At 36.3% G+C, this 18,188-nt stretch overlaps 1 protein-coding gene across 2 annotated transcripts in view; it reads right to left on the minus strand.

Annotated features, from left to right (window-relative positions):
• Nucleotides 1-4,577: 4,577 nt before the first annotated feature.
• Nucleotides 4,578-18,188, minus strand: part of MCOLN3 (mucolipin TRP cation channel 3) — a 31,008-nt gene continuing 17,397 nt past the window's right edge. For both annotated transcript variants that reach the window (XM_063106397.1, XM_063106395.1), the window contains 7 exons: nucleotides 17,393-17,492; nucleotides 14,952-15,064; nucleotides 14,721-14,870; nucleotides 7,676-7,777; nucleotides 7,447-7,569; nucleotides 6,433-6,639; nucleotides 4,578-4,712 (listed from right to left, as the gene is read on the minus strand). In XM_063106397.1, the coding sequence (XP_062962467.1) occupies nucleotides 4,578-4,712; nucleotides 6,433-6,639; nucleotides 7,447-7,569; nucleotides 7,676-7,777; nucleotides 14,721-14,870; nucleotides 14,952-15,064; nucleotides 17,393-17,492 (930 nt within the window). The remainder of the gene's footprint in view (nucleotides 4,713-6,432; nucleotides 6,640-7,446; nucleotides 7,570-7,675; nucleotides 7,778-14,720; nucleotides 14,871-14,951; nucleotides 15,065-17,392; nucleotides 17,493-18,188) is intronic.

Raw genomic sequence — 18,188 nt, forward strand, 5'->3', positions numbered from 1 at the left:
ATTTACAAGACAGAGGTCTTGAATCTCTCTAGCAGGTTGCCTTCATGTGAAAGTTTCAGTGATTTACAATGTTAAAAGGGAATTTTTTTTTGAAAAGTGGTCTAGGAAATGTGAGACAGGCTAATAGGAGAAATGCAACAATTTTCTGGAATAGACAAACTAAAACAATAATCATTGTGAAGTCTATGTAAAGAGAAAACAGAATGAAATAAGACAAAAAATGGCGCCCTTTATTTACTTACTTTCACATCCTGTCCAATTTCTGTTGATGTGCAAGTAGTCTTTGTATATTCTAGATATTAATCCCTTGCCAGTTTTAAACATTGTAAATATCTTCTTCTAGTCTTCATCTATCTCTTAACTTTATCCATGGGGTTCTTCCTTGGATGGAAATCCTTAATTTTGAAGTTGCGATATCAAAATTAAGTATATTAATCCTTATGGTTTGTTTTTTCATGATCTTCATTAAGAAATCTTTCTCTGCCCTCAAGTCACCAAAATTCTTCTGCATTTCCTATAGTATTTTAGTTTTATTCTTCATATCAAATTACTTTGTACTTCAGCTTTACATACAGTGGGAGATATAAAGGCAGCTCAGTTTTTCTCATTAAAGTAAGGTAATTTTCAGCAAACTATCTTGTAAATCGGGTTGGCAACCTTTTTTCTGTACAGAGTCAGATGGTAAATATTTTAGGTTTTGTGGACTTTCTTTTCATCATTGTATTGTCTTTGCTCCTTTATCAAAGATCAGTTGACTCTATTTATGTGGTGTATTTCTGGGCTCTCTATTCTTTTCTTTTTGAGGGGTGGCTGGCTGGTAGAGGGATCAAACCCTGGACCTTGGTGTTATCAGCACCATGCTCCAACCAGCTGAGCTAACTGGCCAGCACTCTATTCTTTTATATTGATCTATTTGTTTATCCATTCACCAGTACCACACTGTCTTGGTTACTGTAGCTTTATAGTAAGTCTTGACATTGGGTAGTTTCAGTTTTCCAACTTTGTTCTTCAAAAATTGTGTTGGCTATTCTGGGTCTTTTGCATCTCCATAAAACTTTAGAATCAGTTTGTTGATATTCACAAAACAACTTGTATTTTAATTGGGATTACATTGAATCTATAGATCAAGATGGGAAGAACTGACACCTTGACAATATTGAGCCTTCTTATCCATGAACATGAAACATCTCTCTATTTTGATTTCTTTCATCGGAGTTTTGTGGTTTCATCATATACTCATAGACCTTGTACATATTTTGTTAGATTTATAGTTAAGTATTTCATTTTAGGGGGTACTAATATAAATGGTATTGTGTTTTTAATTTCAAATTCTTTCTTTTTTTAAAAAAAAGATGACCAGTAAGGGGATCTTAACCTTTGACTTGGTGTTGTCAGCACCACGCTCAGCCAGTGAGCTAACCGGCCATCCTTATATAGAATCCGAACCTGTGGCCTTGGTGTTATCAGCACCGCACTCTCCCAAGTGAGCCACAGGCTGGTCCTTTTATTTCAAATTCTGATTGTTTCATTGCTGATATATAGAAAAGTGATTGACTTTTGTGTATTAACCTTGTGCTGTAGATTGGGTGCCCCTCCAACCTAATTGAAGCTTAATCCCTACTGTTAACTGTTGAGGGTGGGAAATCCTATTATGGTAATTGAAAGGTGGAGCCTTGAAGAGGTGCTTAGATTGTAGGACCATGCCATAGTGAATGGATTAAAAATGGTGGTCATGGGTGTGGTTCTGAGGGCTTTAAAAGGAGTGCATGAGGAATTATCTCTCTCTGCTCTGCCATTTTCTGCCATATGTGACCCCTGGGTCACTGTGTTCCTTTCCAATCTGTATGCCTTTTCTTATTTTATTGCATTAGCTAGAACTTCCATTATGATGTTGAAAAGAACTAGTGAGAGGGGACATCCTTGCCTTATTCCTGATTGTAGCAGAAAAACTTATTAAGTTTCTTATCATTAAGTATGATATTAACTATAGTTTTGGGGGTTTTTTTTGTAGATGTTCTTTATCAAGTTTAGGAAGTTTCCCTCTATTTCTAGTTCACTGAGGGTTTTTTCATGAATGGGCATTGGATTTTCTCAAATGTTTTTTCTGCATCTAGTTATATGATTGCGTGATTTCTTTTCTTCAGCCTGTTCATGTGATTGATTACATTAAATGATCTTTGAATGTTGAATTATCCCTGCTACCTAGAATAAATCCCACTTGGCTGTAGTAATTCTTTTTATACACTGTTGGATTTGATTTGCTACTACTTTGTTGAAGATTTTTGCATCTATATTCATGAGAGATGTTGATCTGTAGTTTTCCTGTTTTTATCTGGTTTTGGTATTAGGATAATGCTAGCCTCATAGAATGAGCTAGGAAACATTCCCTCTGCTTTTATCTTCTGGAAGAAATTGTAGAGGATTGGTATAATTTCTTCCTTAAATGTTTAATAGAATTCACCAGTGAACCCATGTGAGCCTAGTGCATTGTTTTGGAAGGTTATTGATTATTGACTACATTTCTTTAATAGATTTAGGCTTATTCAGATTGCCTGTTTTCTTGTGTGAATTTCAACAATTGTGTCCTTGAAGGAGTTAGTCCATTTCATCTAGGTTTTCAAATTTGTGGGCATAGAGTTGTTCATAATGTTCATTATCCTTTTATTGCCCATGGGACCTGTAGTGATCTTTCCTCTTTTATTTCTAATATTAGTGATTTGTGTTTTTTCTCTTTTTTGTTAGTTAGCTTGGCTAGAGGGTTATTGATTTTATTGACGTTTTCGAAGAACCAGCTTTTGGCTTTGTTGATTTTCTCTATTAATTTCCTGTTTTCAATTCCATTGATTTCTGCTCTCGTTTTTATTTCTTTTTTCCTGCTTACTTGGATTTAATTTGCTCTTTTTCTAGTTTCCCAAGGTGAAAGCTTAAAGGATTGATTTTTTTTTCTTCTTTTCTAATATATGTATTCAATGCTACAAATTTTTCTCATCAGGAGAGAGACATGAGGGCACCAAGCCACTGGCTGTAATTCCACAGAAGAAACATAATGACTTCAGAGCAAAGCAAAACTCCAGGCCCAACACTGTGTCAGTATTTTCATGTTTCCATTCAAGCATTATTGTTAAACTAAAAATCTCACAAGGATTAAAGAAAAGAATTTATTGAATAATAAACATAATTTCAAAATTCACATTGCATTCTAGTAAATTCTAAAAATGATTGTGATACAAATATTAGAATTAAGCCCCCACAAAATACTCACCTAGAAGTTTACATTTTTTATTTTTTAAAAGCCACAGGTGCTACAAAAATAGGTTATACCTGTTGTAAAACCTCATACTTCAGTATCTGGAGCCATTATTATGATTGTTATTGTGATTAAATAATAAGATTTCAGTGTCTCAAAGCTATCTTCATTTAGCCCTTAAAACAGAACCAGAAATTTAAAAATCAGTTTCCTTAAAAAAAAAAGGGTGCTCTGAGTCTTTTATTGCACATCATTCAATTCACTTCTATTTGAATAAATAATACACAAAACAAATACTCATGTTGTGAATATCCCAGTAATTACCAATCAGCAGTCTACAAGAAGTAGAGCATATTTTTGTCTTTTTAAGGCACACGTTTCTCATTTACGTTTAAATTTTGAGCATAACTGTTCTCCAAAAAAAAAAATTTTTTAAAGATGACCAGTAAGGGGATCTTAACCCTTGACTTGGTGTTGTCAGCACCACGCTCTCCCAAGTGAGCCATGGGCTGGCCCCCAAATTATTTTTAATGTGAGTTATAGAACCTTGCCCTATGAAACCGCAGCACCTGACCACAAATTGCTTTGCTGCAAGACTTAATGTGCCTATGAAAGTTTTCACAAGGCTGATCAAGTACTAATAAAATAATCATTGTTAGATCAGATATGCATTTGGTATGTGCTTTACTTTAATTTTCGTATATATGTAATATACACACTAAAGGAGAAAAAAAAAACCTATAAATGAATATTTTAAAACATGATCCTCTCCAGAACTAAAAGCAGCATCAAATAACAGTTGTCCTTCAGAACCAAATATTGTACTGTTAGCTGGTGATGCTTGTTTCTTTCTTATTCTCCTTTAGAGAAGATTTTTTAAATGCGATGATTACTGGACATACATTAACTATCCCCACTCTCTCAGAGATGGACCCCTGAGAGTGGTCCAGGCTAGGGTCACTGAGCTGCCCAAAATCACTTTCAGTCCCGCGATTGTTTTCCATTGATGACATAATTCTCACAGTCAGAATAACTGGAAGCAAGAGTATAAGAGCTAAAGAGGGGCACAGAGAACACAAGCTAAAGCTATGGCAAAATAAACAAGAAAGAATAATAATCCAATAGCTTCCCTCATCAGAATTAAAACAAAACCAGCATAAATCTGCAAAGACATTAAACATTGGTTTTAAAAATATTAACATAGTTCTCAATGAATTATAGCTATCAAAATAGTTTGAACATACTACACCTGATCTCAAAATATCCATATAGTCTGCCAACTCAGCTATACATTATATTTTCCTCTAGAGAGCACAGGTAAAACTGATAGCTACTTTTTACAACAGCAGAATAAAGATACTGTAGGGTCATCATCCAGTCTGTATTTTCCAGAGTTTGGTAGATCTTTGCACTCTGATATAAATGTATGAAGTTCAGTCTCTGGGAAGCCATCTTGTTGGTAATGCTATACAGAAGAAATAAAAAGCGCTCATTAATAAGCCCCTGGAAACAGCCTTATCCCAAATTCAAAATGGATCATTTGGCAAAGGGAGAGGATTTTTCTAGAGAGATATTTTAGTCACTTCCAAGTATTTTCAGGGAGATGTAACCTCTAGAGTCACTCCTAGATTTGGCTTAGGTAAAGTGGGCCTGGGATTCTGCAGTGCCCTCCTGGGCTCTTTTCCAGGTCTGCTTCAATCCAAATGGGCATGTCCTCTCAGGGAGAATCAAGCCAGCCCCATCCCAAGTATAAGAATCTCTGTCACCACTCTGCCCTACAGCACCATGACTTCCTGGTTAGTGTGACGCAGGCATCTGGACGGAAACTGGTTCAAGCCGTAAGAAGCTCAACTGATCTAAATTAACAAGGTATTGTTGGGAGCTGAGGAGTGGACATCTCTAGTCTTCCTTGGAAGATCTCAACACATCCTTGGATGCTCCTGAGCTGGTCCAGGTGCTGGACAAAGATCTGAATGCTGTAAGAGACCTCTCCAACCTGCATGCCCTTTTGGAGTCACTCTTTCAGGCAGACAGGTTTGTTTAAGGGCCTCCTATTTATATCAGTTTGGAGTCTTTGATCTCCAAAACATGCCCTGAGCAGAAAGGATTAGAAATAACTTAGCTTGCACATTTGGCATGTGATCTGAGCCCATGGAAAGAGGTTAACGTTTCAGGCTTGTGTTATCAAGTGTTGAAAACCCACGTTACTCTTAGAGATCTCAGATGTCACCCTCAAATAACACATCGTTCTCTCCAGGCAGAGGTGAAGGCAGTAAACTTTTAGAGTATGATAGGGAGGGATTTGGACAGTAACAACTACATTCTTTCCTAGTCGCCTTGGGACCCTGAGCACACCTCTGCAGAGCAAGTATTGAAGAGAGAGAGGATAGTCAGTACCTGAAATTTCCCACAGTAAGAATGAAGTCACCACCCTGGCTTCATGAGCAAGGTATTTGTCATTACCATGGCCTTCTCTATCCCTAGAGCCAATCATGTGACATCATATTTCATTACTTGTTTCATACCCAGAAAGAGAAGTCCCCAAGTGAAGTGTCTATGCCAATAGTATACCTAATGATATATATGGTTATTAGAAACTTAAATATATGTGGATATTTACTCTGCCTTTCTATATTTCAAGGGGCTCAAACCAGTTTTTAAAATACAGTGTCTCATATGAATGACAATAGCTTTTCAAATCAGGTTTCTGACTGTATAAAGCATACATGGCTGGACCCATCAGTCCCTTTGCTGTTCTGAAGGCCAGGGCCCTATAGGTATGCCATGCCAGGCCTTGCAAATAATAATGGGTTCATCTACAGCACACTCCAAATGAAGGTGTCCATTTTTCTTTATGAAAACTGGATTTTTAAAGTTACCTACAAAATTTTTGTTTTCTGAAATGCCATCAGTTTTATTGACCCAATACCTACTGATACTTATGATTCTAATAAAAGGTTAGAAAGCTTACCTAGAAAAGCACAATTACTAAGAGACAAGACTTTCAACATTCTAGAAATTCTATTTCTCCTTCATTTCTGTTTCAGTCTCTAAAATTGAGGTCCTTCTCCATCCTGAAGAAATTAATATCCCATCAACTGTTCTCCCCTCTTGGGTACTAAATTTTATTGCTACTATACAAGTAGTGGAGGAATGCTGCTACATACAGCTCTTGATAAACCTACCTTAATCGTTTCATATGTATCAGTGATGAGTGCAATGAAAAGACTTAAAATCATATATATAAAGAGGCCAATGAACGAGTAGAGGTAAATTCTGCTAAACAGCCAAACCCCATAACTTTTTTGCTGCATTTTTGCAAATGTGGCAAACATATCATCTCCATTTATCAGAGAGAAAAGGCACTCGGAGACCATGTTCAGAGAACGGAACTGGAAGGAGAAAAGAGAAAAATTCACTTTATTCCACATTCCTTTCCATTAGAGACCTTTCTTCATGACATCATGTTTAAAAGAGTGGGACCAGATATCTCATGTTAACCTTTTCAAAAAAATATCCTGAGGTAACCACAAGCATTTGCTTTGTGATGCATATAATATGTAAAAGCCTCCTGGTTTTTCCTGGGACAAGCAGCTCTTTCTCGGTGCTCCTCTTAATTGGAGTAGCCTGAGCGGAAGGCGAAGAGGCTGGGTTGCAGCTTCAGTGCTTTTCTGAGCCAATCAAGCCTTACCCTTCTCTTTACTGCATAGAAAGAGATTCCTGAAATGCTTCTACAGAGATACCCAGGTCCCAACTATGCACGCTCATACAGCTCATTTTAAAGTTCATTTCATTTAAGATAATGGCATGATATTCAATACTGGTTCTGGTAACAAAATTCTCAATATTTAAGTTTCTCCTTACACTATTTTTTTTTTTAAATTTTGAGAAAGCTTACCTAAAAAACCTGCTCAAGTGTGTATTGATGAATCAAACTAACTAAAATTGATTTTGCTGGTGGTGAAAGGGGCTTGATTATCTGATATATTCCAAAAATGAATCTGAGGCAGTTGAGTGAATCAATTATTCTCTCAAGTCAGTCACACCTTACCAGTTTACAAATATGGCAATAGATACACTACCTTCAGCATTTTAAGGCTGATTCACAAAATAAAAGGAATTCATTTACATAGGATAACAAGCCACTGTCACTATTCTAAGCGCTTAACAGTAACAGGGAAAAAGTTGTATATCAGTACCTTATCATGGTAAGGCCCCAGCACAATCCATCCACAGAAGCAATAGCCTAAATAAATCATAGCTGCACAACAGCAGAACCTGATGACATTGGGCAACGCAGCCTGAAGGGTCAAAATAAGGAGCTGGGAAAGTAAGAGAGGTCATTAGAGTCCCTTTGTCCTTCAGCCAAAACAGTGCAACAATTTTGAGAGAAAAACCCACAGCATGGAGATCCATGGAATTCCTTACATTGTACTTCTCAAAGAAACCGAGATATCGGATAACTCCAAGCCACACAAGCATGGTAGAAGTCCCGAGAAGTATGCTACAGACATCATAACTTGTTAGACTCTAAGACAGAGAAGGAAAAAGATCAGATTAAATAGCAGAAATTCATTTGGGTAAGAAATATAACTGAGCTAGCTATGAGTCTGGTACTGTTCCAGGTGCTAAGAATAAAGCAGTTAAACAAAATTCTCTGCCCTCATGAAACTTACATTATAGTGTGGAGAGGGAAAACAAACAATAGAAATAAATTAATAGAACCTTTTGTACATTAGCTGATGGTAAGTGCTGAAGAGAAGATTCAGGTGAGGAGCATAAGGAAATATGGGAGTGTGTGGAAAATTCTGTTTTTTTCCTATGGTTTTTGTGAAACAGGAAGTAAGGTCATCAGCTGAGAGTGAGGATGGGGCAGGGGTGTCAGAGTTTTCAGAAAAGAAAACATGAAATGATCATTTATGAGCCAAGGGAAGTAAGTGATCTAGACAAATATAGAAATATTGTTGGACATCATTAAGGGCTCATTGACATTAATGATAGTCGAGGGTGGTAAAAATAAAAATTTACTGCAAATCTTCCCTTATTCCTATTTTTTTGTTTTGTTTTATTTGGGTTTTTTGGTCTCTAAAGTTAAACATCTATTCAAATGATATAGACTATAGTCACATATGGTGGCAGCTGCTCAATGTTGACGTAAACCCATTCTCTCCTTCCCACGCATATGCTGGGGGTACATTCCCTGGCTCCCTTTGCAGTTAAGATTGACTAAGTTTTCTCCAATGGGATGTAAACAGAAATGAAGTCTGCCATTCTTGAGCAAAGGCTATACAACTGTGGGGGAGCTTCTACCACATGTTTTGGCTTCCCATAGGCTAAAACCTGCTTGTGAGGTGACCCAGTGTGTAGAGAGCACTAACATTTATAAAGCAAATGTATTTCACAGAGCCTAGCCTCCAAAGCCCTGTAGTTTCGGGTTTAGCTTAACTTTTAAAATTACATATAGAAATGTTGAGCTTGCAAAAGACAGGAAACTTTCCTCAGACTAAAGTCTCTGTTGTAGATAAAGAATTGTAACACAGCTAAATTCCTGGCTCAAGGACAGATGTCCTTGGTGCAGGTTAACCTAAAGTTACTTGATTGTTATGTAAACATACTGAGGAAATTGCTGTAGGAAAAGAGTATTTGCTAAAAACAAGCTTTTGTTGGTGGGGCAACTTAACCTTTTGCAAATTGCATTATGGAAAGTCACTTTGTTATTTCACTGATGTTACCAGCCTCTATTGTTAAACTATACTTAGCCATAACTCCACCTATGTTCTTTTTCTGTAACTTTCTGGCCTGGAGAATAAATATTGAGAAAGAACCCCAGTTCAGGGTAATTTCTCCAAGGAGGAATGCCTCTCTCTTGAGGGTTCCTGGAAAATTAGCCCCTTCAGGGCTTCTCACTGACCCAGAAGAAACAGGCTTTGAGTAATCCTTTGCATCTCTGTCACCCAGGGGAAGAGAGGTGACAAAGAGAGTGTAACAATGGTGTCCCGTGTGAGAATTTCTGGCTCCACGGATTGGAGACCAACCTGCCAAGCCTTGGAAAGGAAAAGGATATCTGCTACTCATCCTGTCAAGGGAAGTCCTGGTAAAGGAGACTCACCCTGGTAAAGGGGATCATAGGCGGTTCTCAATTAGGGGTCCACACCTGTGGCAGGTCAAGTTATGTCTTTTCAAACCCAAAGGTATTTTTCCCTTTTTTTTACTTTTAAAATATGGATAATTCATTAACAAAAGGGGAGACTCAACATACATTACAATCCAATGTCTCCTTAAAGCAGCTGGCTGTAAAGTAACTGAACAGCAACTTGTAAAACTGTTAGTGGTTATTAGACAACTATAACAACCAGGAAGGGGGCCTTGACATAAAAATTGGGGAACAAATTGATCACTGCTTAATTTGTACAATGGGTCTTGTCAAGGCTAACAACTTGGAATCTATGTCAAGTTGCTTTGAGACCTATTCAAGACCTTAACAAAAACAAAGACATGTTTATGTCACCAAAAAAGGATATAACTTAATCTTTGCCAGTAACTGAAAAAAAATTTTAATTGGACAATCTAAAGTAAAAAAGGTTAATATTTCTTTGCAATGTTGGTTTTGTTTGAGCATGTTTTCTTTTCTTATCTGCACGATGCTTCTCTTCTCTCTTTAAAGCAGTGGTACTTTTCTTATCTGCATGTGTTTCTCTTCTTTGCCAAAGATTCTGAGGCTTTATGAGACAAGCAGCTATGATGCCAACCAGACCTCCTTTTGGGTCTACTTCTTTTCTCCTAAAAACCCCAACAGTCAAATGGCTTTCATTAGCTCAGCCCTTAAGCTCAGTAACCCATTTGAGAAACAAAAACTAGACTAAAATCTACCTGTTTAACTAGATGGTCTCAAATTTTCTGGCATCCAGCTGGTTATCTTGAACAGACTTCTAAATTTTTTTTCTAGGCTCATCTATGTATTTCTTCACAAAATCCTATGGTAGAGTTCTATGCCATTTTCATAAAAAGAGGAAAACTTTCTCTGCATCTCCTTGAAAAGGCTTGCATACTTTGCTTTACAATGTAAATTTGTTACCTTGCTTTCTCCAAAACAGGTGAGGCCTCACAGATAAGCTTTAACATTCTTTAGAAACACAATTTAAACCTGACTGTCCTTTTAAACTAGTTTGTTCTCTATTTTACCCATCTTCTTATTTTAAACAAAACCTATAAAATCCTTATTGTTTCTGTTTATGTCTACATATATATGTACATAAATGTATGTTATGTCTATATGTTCATATCTGTATGTGTATTTGTATTGTCTGCATGGTACCAAATTGGCTTATAATTAATGCACGCTCATTAAATAAATAAGTATACTTTTCAAGTTCATGTGACTTTAATTTTCTAAAGTTTTGATAAAATAAGTATATCTTCAAAATTTGATTTAAACATTTTACCTAAATTTGTCTCTAGGTCAATACAACTCTTCATTATCTCAGTTCTGCCTCCCAGAACTGAGAAACAGTATCTTTTAGACATTATCTTTGTGAATGCTGCCCTCTGTCTTAAGCACCATATGGCCCTAAATACCACGTGGATACTTGGCCAGTGAAAGGAAACCTATGCCCAATATCTCAAAGGCCATAGTTAACATTATCTATAAGGGTATAGATTTAATACACCAAGTTTTTGTCTGAGAAACCATAAATATTTATTTGGTAAAAATAGCTGAGGCTCAAACTGGGCTTTGAGTAATTTGCTCTGACAAATGGACCCCTATTTACTAACCTGAATGTATAAAAATGTTCTTATCAGCACACATCTTTGCCTGGGTTTACTAATCGTACAGGATTACATTTGTCTTTGGTAGAGGTCTTTTAAGTTGTAAACCCTGCTGAAACCAGAAAAACCTTATATAATTTTTAGACAAATCAGATCAATTTAACATTGATAGAGAAAAAACAAGTATGTAAAAAAGAGGTGTTTTAAAGAAAACAATGGATATAAAAATGTGGTTATGGTTTAAAAAGCTAAAAAGAAAAGAAAATAATTTTTATGTGAGAAAACATTGGGTACAGTGTATTTTTGTCCTAAAGTAAAATGACCAGCTATTTAGGAAGTAGGAAGTATAGAACAATAACTGAAAGTCTGGATAAGTTGGGATAATGGTTTGTACGGGCTAATTTGTAAAAAAAAAAAAAAAAAAAAAAGAAAGAAAGAAAGAAAAAAAATTAAAAATAATTGGCTAATATTAAAAACAAATTATGTATAAGTTTTTCTAAAAATTAATATCAAAAGTATTCTGTTACAGATTTAGAGTCTGCTCTCCTGAGCTGGAACAACCAGATTTCCTGAAAGCACTTAACTGCTCTTAATAGAAAATTGTAAAAGGTTTTCTTTATCTTTTAGATAACTGGCCTAGGAAACTTATTACATGTTTTATCATGATAATTTCTTGTGCTCTCTGCCTTTGAAATCCTTTGTCACCATGGTTTTATTTTTGTAGTGATTTGTGATCTTATTCAACTAAGTGTTTTAAGCCTTTGTTATTTGACAGACTTTCCCAGACCAAATTCTGAAAATTCAACCTTTTGACTTAAACTAACTTTGAGGGGTTCCAAGGGCCCTGGAGCTTCTCAAAGGATATATAAGAGATGTATCAAAAATAATTGGCTTATTTGATAAATTAGACTATATGGGAAAGCGTTGTCATTATTGAGATGTTATTAATTTGTGTTCCAAAATTCGTAAGGTTCTTGGAAATTAAGGTTCTTGGAAATCTGTGTCTAGATATAAATGCTACCAGTCATAATCTTTGTTCAATTATAATTTTAAAATGTTATGTCTTCAAATATTTCATGTAAAAACTCTGATAGGTACAGTTTCCTGACAAACTTTGAATTCATAACATTAAACTAAATTTCCAAAATTCTAATGAAGAAACTGATGGGTTTATGAAGTTACTCACCAAGGTCAAAACAACAAAAGTTAATTAATGAACTGATTAAAAAGAATTATGGGTTTTTACAATTTCCTTATTTTAAAACATTGCTGGTTCTCTTAATGTTTTGTTCTCCAAATTTAAGAAAACTCTCTGTTTAAGCTATCTATAACTGACAACAGTTTGGTAAAATATCCTTTAAAAAAGAGATAAAAGTATTTGTTTTCTCTATTCAATTCCTCCCAAATTTAATAACTTTAAGTATCTTTATGATTATTATAACTATGTGGCTATTTTCATAATTTTAATAAAATTTAACTCTCTCTTCATAAAAGGATATAATTTAAAACTTTGGTTATAAGATAGCATGTCTCTTCTAAGTTCCTGACCCCTCTTCATGTTGCCCTAATTTGTTCTAACTGCTGCTTCATCTTGCTGTTTCATCTCCCCCGAGGTGGGACATGACAACCTGGGAATGAGCCTTCTCAGTGGTGAGGGATCTATACAAAGAAAAGTAAATCCTTTTCAATCAAAATATTGATCATCAATGCTTTTATGAGGAATGCTTTGATCATAAAGGAGGAAATAATATCTTGTCTACAAAAGCAGTTCTCTAAAGTTTTTTGGTCTTAAAGAGGGTGCCTATGAGACATTCTGTTCTTAAATGAAAGATTTATAATTGATCAAAAAATTTTACAAAGATTAGATGCTTTGGAAGCAATGATGTCCTGGATGAGTGAACACCAACAAACTCTCTGGACTCAAAATCAACTATTACATGAAACAGAACCCCATTCCAGAGTTTCAACAACTGGTAATTGCATCCCAATTCACAGCACCAGGAACGATGCCAATGCAACAGCTCTGAGAGATGATGACATCATCAGTCCCCACCTGGGATAAATTAAAAAGGACTTGCCATGCTAAATGATACTAACTTTGTTTTAAATGTTTTTGTCTTAACTGTAAAGCCTTGATCTATAGCTTTTGCTCTTTCTTTTTCATTAAGTAAATAAAAGGGGGAAAATGTAGACTGCACTAACATTTATAAAGCAAATGTATTTCACAGGGCCTAGCCTAGCTTCCAAAGCCCTGTAGCTTCAGGTTTAGCCTAACTTTTAAAATTACATATAGAAATGTTAAGCTTGCAAAAGACAGGAAACTTTCCTCAGACTAAAGTCTCTGTTGTAGATAAAGAATTGTAACACAGCCAAATTCCTGGCTCAAGGACAGATGTCCTTGGTGCAGGTTAACCTAAAGTTACTTGATTGTTATGTAAACATACTGAGGAAATTGCTATAGGAAAAGAGTATTTGCTAAGAACAAGCTTTTGTTGGTGGGGCAACTTAACCTTTTGCAAATTGCATTATGGAATGTCACTTTGTTATTTTGCTGATGTTACCAGCCTCTATTGTTAAACTATACTTAGCCATAACTCCACCTATGTTCCTTTTCTGTAACTTTCTGGCCTGGAGAATAATTACTGAGAAAGAACCCCAGTTCAGGGTTAATTTTCCAAGGAGGAATGCTCTCTCTTGAGGATTCCTGGAAAGTTAACCCCTTTGGGGCTTCTCACTGCTCAGAAGAAATGGCCTTTGAGTAATCCTTTGTGTCTCCATCTCCCTGGGGGAGAGGTGACACTAGTGTCAATCATGCAGTAAGGGCAAGCCCTTAAGGGCTGGCAAAGAAACAAAATAGGAGGAGCCCTGGTCTCTGAATAACTGTGTGGAGCTGAGCTACTCACCAACCTGCAGAATCTACTTTGACTATTACATGAGAGAGAAATAAGTTCCCATCCTATCTGAGTCATTGTATTTGTAGTCTCTGCCAGGCTTATAATCAGTTCCTCAAGTGATTCATAGTTAGTTGCATCAAGACTAGGAAAACATAACTTTGAGCAACATTAGTTTGAACAATGTTATTTTTTAATTCGATTTTTATTTTGGGGGGGAGTGTTGATTCATAGGCTAAGTTAGTCTTAACTTAAAATGGATAACCTTGTAGCACATTGATGGGAAAAGTGAGAAAATGAGAGCATTCTTACTTCAAACAGAGAGGAAATAAACGCAAGCACTCACAACTGTACCTGGACTTCACTCTACTCTCCAGCCCCACTCTTTTTTGTTGTTGAAGATTCTAGCATTTCTTGTAAGATTAAAATACACACACACACACACACACACACACACACACACACACACAAAGACAAAAAACTCTTACCTTAGTTACCTTGTATATGTATGAATTTTGGTGTGTGTAAGAATTCTCAGGCCCCACCTGAAGAGTTTGGATTCAGTAGGTCTAACATGAGGCATTTTTACCAGGTACTCAAATGATTCTGATGCAGGGGTTTGTGAAGCACACTTTGAAAAACTCTGCCTAAGAGACTTCCTGACTAGGTTTAAGAAAACTGTTGTTATCGATTTCAAGTTTACTTGATGAAGTTTGGAAGAAATCATTTACTCTGAACATTCTCACTTTCTAGAAATACATTACCATTAATCCATATCTGATACTAATGATGGCATGATTAGGAAAAAAATTTACCTTAGCTTGGATTTCCATTTTCAGAACTGATCCAATGATTGTCAATATATCACTAATAATAATCATAATATACCATCCATTGACAAATTCCATTTGATCCGAAATAGAAACTTCCTTCTTATAATGGAGGAGGAAAAAATTGACAAATTCCTTTAGAGAAAAGAGGAGAAGCACAGTGAATTTCTGTCAATCAAAATGTCAGCAGCATTCCTAGGAAACAACAACCCCTACCTGCTGAAGCTGAAGTCCTCTAATCACAGATCTAACGCAGAGGATTAATGAAGCCAAGCAAGTCAGAATGACAAAGGCATCAAAGATCATCATGTAATGAGTGTTCCTCTGAACTGGAAGGAAAGAGGATTATTAGTACTTACATGGTGGGACATTAATATGGTAACATCTACTTATTTTTTGAATAATTTAGATAATGCAAGCATTCTTTCCAGAGAGACAACAACGAATCGCTGATAAACATTCTTCCATTTAGTATTTAAAGAAGGTTAAAAGTCCTTCTTTTAATAATCACCAAAACCACCAATTCAGGATCTTTAAGTACAAGCTAATGGTCTTTTGTTCTTAATACAATTAGCCTCCCTACATATTCTATTAAAATCTGCTTATCTAGGTATAAAATATGTATTAGGCACCTACTATGTGCCAGGCATTTTCTAGATGCCGGGATACCGTAGTGAATAAAATAGACAAGGTCCTTGATCTTGTGGAACTTCTATTCTACTGCAGTGAGACAAACAAAGAAGTAAACAAGTACATGAACAAAATACTTTCAGATAGGAGTAAGTGATATAAAGAAAATTTAAAAAAAATTTTTTGGAACCTGGCCGCTAAGGGGATCTGAAGGAAATAAATAATAATAGCTAAAATGTATTGAGCACATTTCTTGCCAGGCATAGTTTCAAGCACTTTATATATATATATTAACTGATTTGGTCCTGACAGCAACCCCAATGAGGTGGGCTTCATTATCCCCATTTTGCAGGTGAGAGAACTGAAGCACAGAGAGGTCGCATGATTTGCCCAAGGTGACACAGCCAGTCAGTGGCAGAGTCAGGATTCAAATCTTCACAGTCTATTTCCAGTGCCTACCACTCTGTATCAGTGGTTCTGGGCATCCCTTGGGAACTTGTTAGAAATGCACCTTCTCAGGTCCTACCCAAACCCACCGAATCTCTATATGAGATAGGTTGGTGTTGGGGAATGGTAAAAGCAGAATTTTGTTTATATCACGTAGTAAAGGGGCCTCACTGAGGAGGCAGTAGGTTTAGCCGAGACTTGAGTGAGGAAAAAGAGCCACCCTCACAGAGATTCTGGAGAACCGAAAGTGTAAAGTCCTGGCTGGCATGAGTGGAGCCAGTGAAGAAAGGTGGGCAAGGCCTCAGCCATCACATGCTCCGATACAGAGATTGTCTCTACTTAAGTTAGACTGCTCTATACCTATAAAAAGATAAAGTACTTAGGATTAGATCTATAATGATGCATCCCACTAATTTTTGTCAAGAGGCCACTAATTGCTATGCAAATGTCTAAATCTACTTTAGAAAACCTTAAAAACCCAGAAACAAAACTTTGAAAGAAAGCCCATGTACTGGGCACTTTCATATGCTCTCATTTTCCTTATTTTAAAGTTTGGGAAGAATTTACAATGTTTACAGAAGGCAAAAAGGCTTGTGTTCAAATAAACAAGTTTATGATTGAATAAAAGTTTGTGATTTGAGGGCCTCATACTCATACATTTGAAGTTACCTCTTAGAGAAAAGAATGCTACAGTGAAGTAACTTCATTTTATTTAGTCTTACTATCTCATTATTACTTCTGAACTTGACAAATCAATCAGTAGGAAACCCTGAAACAGTGATTATCCAAATACAGTCCAAATAAGGAGTATCTACACATTCCTAGTCCCCACCCCAGACCTAATGACTATCTTGCATGGAGCTGGGGAAAATGTACTTTAACAGGTACCCAGAATGATTCTTCTGCTCACCAGAATCTGAGAACCCCTGACCTAATCATTAAGTCCAGTGCAACATACCATTAAGTTACTTATGAGTGACTAGAAAATGAGATAGATAAATTCTTTCTAGTCAATTTTCTCCAGTTCAGTTTCAAAATTTTTGACAATACTCAGTCTACACCTGAATTCTTGTCCATATATCTAAGAATAGACACTGTCCTCATTTTGTTTACTTTTTAACCTAGATGAGAGATGTTATAATGTGTGAGATGCTTCAGGGTCAAATTCTAGCTGACTTCTTCCTGGCTGTAAGACCATGGGTGCAAAGTATCACTTCTGAGCCTCAGTTTTTTCATCTGTAAAAGTAAGGACTCTGCCCATCTCGAAGATATTTTAAAATATTAAAATGAGGGAGATGAAGGTGGAAGTACTTAAGTAGTAGCACTCAGTCGATATTGGTTTGGGTATAGGTAGGTTTTGGTGGGAACTGTACAGTCTCAGTAAGAAGTGGGCAACTGAGGGCACATGGAGAAGGTAAAGAAGGTCATTTCAGTTACTAATGACTTATGTATTGCTTGGAACATCAGATATCTACAATGCATTGATCTAATCGCAGACAATTAGGGATGTTTCACACATTGTGGGGGCAATAATTTAATAATTCATAACTGTTTGAAAACCAGTAAAGCTCATTACTTACTTGATCCAGATACGTGCCATTCTTTACATTCTCTGATGGAAATGTCATCATCTAAACTTATTTTAATTCTTCCACTATGGGCCCTGTTGTCAAATGTTATCTGTGAAGAAGACAGGAAAAGGGTCAAAAACATACCTATAATTAACCTAAGTGTCCATCAACAGATGAATGGATAAAGAAAATGTGGTAAATATACACAATGGAATAATATTCAGCCATAAAAAAAGGAATAAAATCCTGTCTTTCACAGCAGCATGGATGAGCTTGGAGGACATTATGTTAAGTGAAGTAAGTCAGGCACAGAAAGATAAACACCGCATGTTCTCACTCAGATGTGAGAGCTAAAAAATTGTAGCTCACAAAAGTAGAGAGAATAGGGGCCGACCCCATGGCTCACGGCTCACTCGGCTGAGTGCAGCGCTGGGAGCACTGAGGCTGTGGGTTCAGATCCTATATAGGGATGGCCAGTGCGCTCACTGGCTGAGCGCGGTGTGGGCGACACCAAGCCAAGGGTTATGATCCCCTTACTGGTCACAAAAAAAAAAAAAAAAAAAAAAAAGTAGAGAGAATAGTGGTTACTTGAGGCTGGGAAGGGTGGAATGTGGGTTTACGGAGAGGCTGGTTAATAGATACAAATGTACAGCTAGGGAGAAAGAATGAGTTCTAGTGTTCTATAGCACTGTTAGGTGACTATAGTTAATAACCATTTATTGTATATTTTCAAATAGTTAGAAAAAAAGATTTTGAATGTTCCCAACCAAAAGAAATGATAAATGTTTGAGGTGATGGATATACT

Source organism: Cynocephalus volans, chromosome 8 (assembly GCF_027409185.1).
Source record: "Cynocephalus volans isolate mCynVol1 chromosome 8, mCynVol1.pri, whole genome shotgun sequence".
NCBI lineage: Eukaryota > Metazoa > Chordata > Mammalia > Dermoptera > Cynocephalidae > Cynocephalus > Cynocephalus volans.